The 8513-nt window shown below is 40.6% G+C and overlaps 1 protein-coding gene across 2 annotated transcripts; it reads right to left on the reverse strand.

Moving 5' to 3' along the window:
- Window positions 1-455: 455 nt before the first annotated feature.
- On the reverse strand, window positions 456-8413 carry LOC124515169 (cytochrome b-c1 complex subunit 6, mitochondrial). Of its 2 annotated transcripts, XM_047083791.1 has the most exons (5): window positions 8271-8335; window positions 4653-4679; window positions 4017-4164; window positions 3747-3908; window positions 456-669 (listed from the first exon to the last, which is right to left on the reverse strand). In XM_047083791.1, the coding sequence occupies exons 3-5, from the start codon at window positions 4077-4079 to the stop codon at window positions 637-639; spliced, it is 258 nt and encodes an 85-aa protein (XP_046939747.1). In that variant the 5' UTR covers window positions 4080-4164; window positions 4653-4679; window positions 8271-8335; the 3' UTR covers window positions 456-636. The 2 variants fall into 2 exon arrangements, with proteins under 2 accessions (XP_046939747.1, XP_046939746.1); XM_047083790.1 differs by lacking the exon at window positions 4017-4164 and having other exon boundaries at window positions 8271-8413.
- Window positions 8414-8513: the final 100 nt, after the last annotated feature.

Raw genomic sequence — 8513 nt, forward strand, 5'->3', positions numbered from 1 at the left:
CCCTCACAAACTTATTATCTCCTCACTCCTTTTTAAAATATGTATGTATGTTATTTCTTAAGTAGGCTCCATGCTCAGCGTGGAGCCCAATGCAGGGCTTGAACTCATGACCCTGAAATCAAGACCCAAGCTGAGATCAAGAGTCAGATGCTTAACTGATTAAGCCACCCAGGGGCCCCTAAATATGTGTATTTTTAAAAAGCAACCTTGTTGAATACTGAGACCAAAAACTGTCAAAAGACGCTTGTAAGAGAATTTCACATGGACTCAGCATTCGATGAAATTGAGCCATCCCTGTTCATGTTAACTGTGATAATAGCATCAAGGTAAATTTTGTATCATTAAGAGATGCATACTTGCTAGGCGATGGGTACACGGGAGTTGATTATTGTTCTACCTAGTCTTATGTTTGAAATTTTCAAATTAAATTTAAAAAAAGGACAAGAGGCAGCAGGTCTGCAGATCACTGGCCTTTATTAAGAGGAATCACTGCTAATTACATAGAAGCTACCTGCCTAGCTAAAATCCATGAGGTTCACATGAACTTAGTTACACAAATAAACAAATGGCATGGTCAAAACCATAAGAAAGTATCCTGATGACCAGGTCATGAAGGCTGGGGTGAAGTCTGCACATTTATTTCAAGCTGTTAAAGAGTTTGTGGGCCACCTACATGGGGGAAAGAAAAGGATGTCATCAAACGGCAGCTTTAATATCCTGGCTTACAAGGTCCTTCATGACCTGGAACAATACTGCTTCTTGTCTCTCCACAGCGTTCCATACACCCACACCCCTCTTGAGCCCTAGTGAACTCCCTAGTTACTTGAATACTATCTCCCTTCTACCTGGAACTCTTTCCCACTGTTTTCATCCTTTATTTTTCCTTCAGAACTTAAGTTTACATGTAATTTCTTGTAAGCCTTCTCTAAACAAACTCCTATCCCCACACAAATGTGTCTCTCCTCTGTCTTCCCCACAGAAACTCGTATGTCCCATATCACAGTGTTTATTAACTCAACAAATGTTTATATATAATATCTACTATATGCCAGGTACTCTTCTAGATGCTGAGTAAGCTACAATGGTAAACCAGGTAATACCTCTGTCTCTTAAGGAACTTACACAATGACAGAATTATAAAATACATATAAGATTAACTTCTGATAGTGAGGAATGCTCTGAGGAAAATAAAAAGGCAGGGAGGGCTAGCAGCTTTAAACAGGAGGATCAGTGAAGGCCATCCTGAAAAGGCTACACCCAAGAGAGTTTACTACTCTACTTGTCTTCTATGCTGGCTCAATTTGGTGAAGGAAAGGACCATGCCTATTTCATCCCCAGATCTCAACCCAGTGCTTGGCTCATAAAAGTATTTAAATAATATACAATTTACCATTTTAACTATTTTTTTTTTAAAGTAAGCTCTAGGACAAACATGGAGCTTGAAATCACAACCCCGAGACCAAGAGTTGCACACTCCACTAAATGAGCCAGCCAAGCACCCCCATTTTAATGATTTTTAACTCTACATTTCTGTGGCATTAAGTAATTTACTGTCTAGCAATTATCAATCTCCAATTTTTTTCAATTTCCCAAACTGAAACTATGTACCTATTAAGGAATTCCCCATTTCCCCCGACAATCATCATTCTACTTTCTGTCTATGAAATTGACTACTCTAGGTACCTAGTAAGTGGAATGACCTATTTGTCTTTTTGTGATAGGTTTATTTTACTTAGCATGTCTTCAAGGTTCATATATGTTGTAGCATGTCAGAGTTTCTTTCCTTTTTAGGACTGAACAATATTTCATTGTATGCATATACCACAATGGACATTTGGGCTGCATCCATCTTTTAGCTACTATGAGTGCTGTGAACATGCATGTACTAATCTGTTTAAGTCCTTGAACAGTCTCAATTCTTTAGGGTATACAACCAGAAGTGGAACTGCTAGATCATATGGTAGAATTTACATTTTTGAGTAAAGTACATGATTTCTTTTTACTGCCAAATAATATCCCATTATACAGATATATTACATTTTATTTATCCATATATCAGTTGATATATGTTGTTTCTCCTTTCTGCCCATTATGAATAACGCTTCTGTGAGTATTTGTGTACAACCTTTTACATAGACATGTTTTCATTTCTCTTGAGTATATAGGTAGGAGTGGAATTACTGGGTCATATTAACTCTAACTTTTTGAAGAACTGCCAGACCATTTATCTATAGGGCTATACCAATCTATATCCCCATTACTAGTGTATGAGGTTTCCAATTTCTCCACATTTCACCAACACCAATCTATTTCTTTCATGATATGGAGAATTACAGACACATATTTTGTATATAAATTTTGCTTCTTTCCACTAAAATTATGTTGAAAAAGAAATGCCTCTATTCATATTTTATATGTAAATGTATCTATGATGCCATTTTTATTTAAAAATCTGATAGTATATACAAGAAAACATGGTTATCTCTAGCCAGTATGATTTCAGTTAGATTTTTCTATGTTCATAAAATACCTTCCTTGATTACCACAATGTGTTTAATGGGGGTACTTGTGTACATTTGTGTATTCCCAGTGTATATTACAGAATTAAAACACAAATATTGAATTGTTGAAGCATAAAATTGGTTGAATGGAGATCATTAACTTTTTCACGGGAGCAAATGTCATTTATTTTCTCCTTTTTACTTTTTGACCCCCTTCACCCATTTCTCCCTATCTTTTTGATTATAGCCATCCTAGTAGATATGAACTGGTATCTCATTATGGTTTTGATCTGTATTTCTCTGAGGGGTAAAGGTATTAAGCACCTTTTCATATGCTTATTAACCAATCAGTTTTAATGTAACCAATCATATCCAACTTTTGCCTACTCTAATTTATTTACAATACCTTACTCTTACATGTAAAAGAGTCAAATACAAATTTTAAAAATTTAAAAAAAAAGGAAGGGGCACCTGGATGGCTCAGTCTGTTGAGTGCCTGACTCTTGATTTTGGCTCATGATCTCCTGCCTGGGATTCTGTCTCTCTCTGCCCCCTCCCCTCCCCCCACCATTCTCTCTCTCAGAATAAATAAACTTAAAAATAAACAAATAAATAAAAAGAAAGAAAACTTTTTGGACCAACTGCTATGTATAAGACATGCTGAAGGATATAAATTATTATTAAAAAAATTTTTTTTAATGTTTATTTTTGAGAGAGAGACTGCGTGCATGCGCACACATACACCCATGCATGCACACACGCACTGAGTGGAAGAGGGGCAGAGAGAGGAGACAGAGGATCTGAAGCGGGCTCTGTGCCAACAGCAGAGAGCCCGATACAGGGCTCAAACTCACGAACCAAGAGATCATGACATGAGCCAAAGCTGACGCTTAAGTGATTGAGCTACCCAGGCGCCCCAAGGATATCAATTATTTTAAAATAGCCTGTTACTTAAAGATACAAAATCCAGCTTTCTTACTGGATTCCCAATCCAAGTTGGGACATCATTTCTCTTCTTTAAGCCTCAGTTTCTTATCTGCAAAATGGGGATAACGACCCCTTATCTCCAGTGAAAACAGAATTAGATAAGACTATTTATGTAAAGTGCTCAGAACTGGACCTGACATATATTGGGCCAATAAGTAAATGCTTATTGACGGAACTGTCCTAGGATGGAAAGGCTGTCAGCACCAAGTCTGCCTGGCCACTATAAGTTTCCCCCTTCCTGACTTTAGGCTGACTTACACAATGGTCCCTTGCATGCAGGAAGTCAAAGAGCTCCTCTGTGCAATCCTCCTCTGTCTTTGACCTGGAGGATACGCGCTCATCACAGAGCTCTAGCCGCTCCCGAGCCTTTACACATTTCTCCAGCTGCTCGCATTGCTCTCTCACCGTTGTTAGAGGATCCTGAAGGAGAAACACAGAGAAGAACCAAAATGGGGTTATAGGAGGAGACCCACAACCATCTGCTTTGATTAATACAACCACCAAACCAAGGTGCTGCCTCTGAATTACCGTGCAGAAGGCCAGCTGGCAGAGCCACACTGCCGCCAGAAATGGCAGAATGGGGTCTCCCATTCAATTCTGATGCTAAGTAGTAGGGGAAAGTTTCACATTCCTGCCTTCCAAGGTTGCCAGTATGCACTGAAAGCCTCAGTCCTATCTGAAAAACAAGGTGGTAAAGGAAACCTAGCCAAACTTGAAGTAGATCTATAGGAGGCCTTACTTGTTAACATAGCATTTTGGGATATGTAATGTCTGTGAATTTGAATTCTCCTCATCTGACAGCCAGGCCTATGCAACCCCAGCTGTCCAGCTAGAAAGGCAATGTTAACATGGAGAAGGACTATACAAGAAGAGTTCCTCCCAGAATTCTTTATTAAACCACAAATAGCAGATAATTGAGTACTAGGTCCTCAAGATGCTGCTCTGCTCCCTGACGCCATGACTAAAGCCCCAAACCCAGAAAAGACTGTTTCCCAGGCCCACACCACCCCCCAAACACTCCACAGCACAGGAAGGATTAAAGGCCTTTTCCACTTCCATCTTTTCCAAGGTGTCAAGTAAAGACGCCTTAAAATGCCCTTAAGAGTTTCACGAAGCTCAAACTTTCTTTTACTGAGGTAGTTCCAAACCTGAGACGGCTCTTACCACTAATTCCTCCTCTTCCTCTTCCTCCTAAAAAAGGAAAACAAAATTAATGTCAGCAGCAATTTAGGAAATACATATTCCCAATCACACTGATTGTTGTAATTACGGAGGATAAGCATTGTATTAATTGTGTTTTTTAAAATTTTCTGTATTTTATGATGCTTTGACATTGTAGGGCATTGCTACGTTACTAATCCAGGAGAGAAAGCCCCTCCCAGGGCTGGCTAATTTCTAGGCAGCAACTTGCTTTACGGACACATCTTTCATATGTAAACCAACCAATCCGAAACCCTTATCACCAACTACCTCCTTTATCTAACTCTCCTACACTAAACCTGTTATTGTCCCTGCCCTAATCTCCTTAAAGTCAAGTACCAAACAACTGGAGACCACCTCTATAGCCCAGAACCCAAGGAAATTATTCAAACTATCTAATCCTAACCTTGCCAGAGCTTGACTATCTTGCCTCACCCATTCTTTCCCTCAGAAACAAAAAGTCTGGTTTCCCTTGCTCTCTCCGCTGGTCCAGGCACTTTCCCATGTGGCTGGCCCTGGGTGGTGTGGCCTTCCCCCTTTCTCTTGGAACCCATACAAACTCTTCTTTCAAGAACAGTTGTCTCCATGCCTGTAACCTTACCATACCTAATTAAAACAAACCCTGAGTACATTGCAACAAGGACACACTATCTCACTTTAATTAGCAACAACCTAAAGTGTGCAGGACACTCTAAAGCCTCTAAAGTACTTATCTGTAATTTGATTAATCACAACAGCCCCTTAAAGGGCTCCCAGTTTAGAAATAACAAACACTAATTAGACATTTTTTTAAGTGAGCTCTACACCCAGTGGGGCTTAAACTCACCACCCCAAGATTTAAAAAAAAGTCGCATGCTCTACAGCCTGAGCCAGTCAGACACCCCTAATTAGACATTTTCTGATACAGATTCAAGCTGATGTTCACATGGAACCTATATAACTTAAAGTATTTTGTTTGGAATTCTGGTAGGTCCTACTAGCACCAAAAATAGCTTAATTTCATCCTTACATCCCAAATGAAATTAGGAGGAAAACATTTTTTGTAGACACTGAACTTGAACTGGGAATATGAAAATGGCCAAACCTAAACTCTTCTATAGCCAATGCTTTCCAGTTACTGCATTTGGCTTGCTGAACCCTCAGGACTCTAAGTAAACTATCAGTGTTAAGTGCATCAAAAGTCTAGAGTAGTCCATTCACAAACTTGGAACCACGCCCTAACCTATTTACTTCTGATTCAGGGACACAACCTCAAACTTACAAATAATGTAAACTTTTACAAATAATGTAAAAGATTCCCTGTGGGAGCATCAGCATAGGCTTAAATCTCAGGCATAGCAGAGTCTGAACTGCAGTATCTCAACCTGTCTAAATTAAGGTGTTTGCCTTAATTTACATTCACAGGAATGTGAATGCACATGTCCACATTTGGGGAAGGGAAAGAAAAGGTATATACGAAGATTAAAAAAAAAAAAAAAAAAAACCACAACAAATTAGCTTAGCAATCCTTCATTAAGTTTTCAAAATTCCAACACAATTTGCTTCATTCTAATGAAAGCTGGGAAGGGTAAGGCAGCTTCAACCCAGGCTATTTATTCTCACAGTTAGCAAAGATCTCTCCTAAACATGAAGATGATTTTTATGATGTCAAATTCCAGTTTTTCATTAAGGTTTCTTAACCTTGCTCTTTAAAAAAAATTCATACTGAAAAAGTTTTTCCAGGGGCACCTGGGTGACTCAGTCGGTTGAACATCCCAACTCTTGGTTTCAGCTCAGGTCATGATCTCACTGTTTTTGGGCTTGAGCCTCACGACAGGCTCTGTGCTGACAGTGCAGAGCCTGCTTGGGATTCTCTCTCTCCCTCTTTCTCTGCCCCTCCCCAGCTCACTCACTCATTCTCTCAAAAACAAAAACAAGGGGCACCTGGGTGGCTCAGTCGGTTAAGCGGCCAACTTCGGCTCAGGTCATGATCTCACAGTCCGTGAGTCCGAGCCCCGCATCCGGCTCTCTGCTAACAGCTCAGAACCTGGAGCCTGTTTCAGATTCTGTGTCTCCCTCTCTCTCTGACCCTCCCTTGTTCATGCTCTGTCTCTGTCTCAAAAACAAATAAACGTTAAAAAAAAAATTTTTTTTTAAAAACAAACAAAAAAAAAACCAAACAAAAAATCCTCCCACCCACCAAATTGAAATCCTACCCTGCCCGAGTTAGAAACCTGAAATTTGTATCCCAGAAGCAAGACCTTTGTATCATTTCCCTATTAGCAATGCTACATTGATTATTTCGATGATTTTGTAGCAGAAGTATCACAGCATGTTTTGGAAAAACAAATCCAAATACAAGTCTGAAAATGGGACTACTTCATATAAAATTTCCAGTCAATGACAAAAACCAAGGTCACACTAGATAAAAAGATTTATTGTCCAAAAGGTATAGATAGGTTCTTCATAAAAGACCTCAGTTTTCTTAATTAAAACAAAAAAACAAAAAAAACCCAAAAAACAAAAAAACTGACTACTTTCTTTTTCTCATCTGCTGCTGTGGTGAGCTCTACTGAACTTTCTGGTATACTTCCTGCTGAACTTCCTGAGGCAAGCTCCATTTCTTTCTGGTCCTCTTTCTGAAAATAACACTAAGAAAAATCATGGGATCAACTAGTTTCCAACTACTCTGAACCCATAAACCCAGAACAGCTGCCCAGAAGTGACTAGAGAACAAAACAAAGGATAGGAAATGTGACTGAAAACCAAAAGTTAGCTGGCTTCTCTAAAGCTGTATAGCGCTGTGGCTAAGTCTTGGCTCTGGAACCATGTGGCTTGGGTTCAATTCCTCGCTCCATGATTTCTTAGGTGTGGTCCTTAGAAAAGATATTTAACCTCTCTATGCTAGCTTCCTCACCTGTAAAATGACAACAGGAATAGTACCTAATATTTACCTCATAGGACTATGGGGTGGCTTAAAGGAATGAGTACATGTAAAGAACTTGGAATGGAATAGTAAGCTGTCAATAAATTATTACTAGGTTGGAATTCTTCCTCTGGGAAAGAGCTCCCTCTTCCATCCTCACAGAATTATACTGCACACTCCTACACCGTCCCCAAATATACCTCCCACTCCCACCCCCACCAAAGAAAAAGAAATCCCTTCCTCACAGAAACTAGCATAAGGCCAGATCTCCGGAACCTCAACAGAAGATGTAGCAGGATTCCTGACCTGAGCGGAGGGAAGCGCTAGGGTTGGTCTGCTTGCTCCCTGACCTTGTCAAACCAGGATCTCAGAACACCTGATTGACTAAAAACACAGATACTATTTTTACAAAAGTTTAGGCGAAACAGCATTTTCGCTCTCGTTAAACCGTCACCGCTTTCACAAGACGGGGAAACCAAGGCCCAGAGAAAAGCTAGTCATCTACTAGCCCCAGATGAATCGACGAATTCTGGGGCTGGGTCGAGGGAACCAGTAAATCCCAACCGTGCAAACTCCAGGGGCGAATCCAAGGCCAACAGGGCCCCGCGTGTATTTTGGCGGGCTTGGTCTTGAGCCTCAGGGCAGTGAAGAGGGCCGAGTCGGTCGCCTTGCCTTACCTCTTTGGGGTCTCCGGACCCAGTCAGCATCTTTCGCTCGTCCTCCAGCCCCATGTTCCGCTACGGTCCTGAATTCAACACCAGCAGCAACAGCGGCACCTATTCCACTCCAGGATCAAGAAGGACTTGTAAGGGTCACTCAGCGGATATCCGGCGATCTGGCCGGAAGTGCGGCAGACTCGTCGTAGTCGCGAACACACGCTCGGATTGGCATATACTACCGTCCACAGGCAGGGGACAGGG

Source organism: Lynx rufus, unplaced genomic scaffold (genome assembly GCF_022079265.1).
Source record: "Lynx rufus isolate CCGP_SWC_20201006 ecotype Redwood Valley unplaced genomic scaffold, mLynRuf1.p SCAF_2, whole genome shotgun sequence".
Taxonomy (NCBI): domain Eukaryota; kingdom Metazoa; phylum Chordata; class Mammalia; order Carnivora; family Felidae; genus Lynx; species Lynx rufus.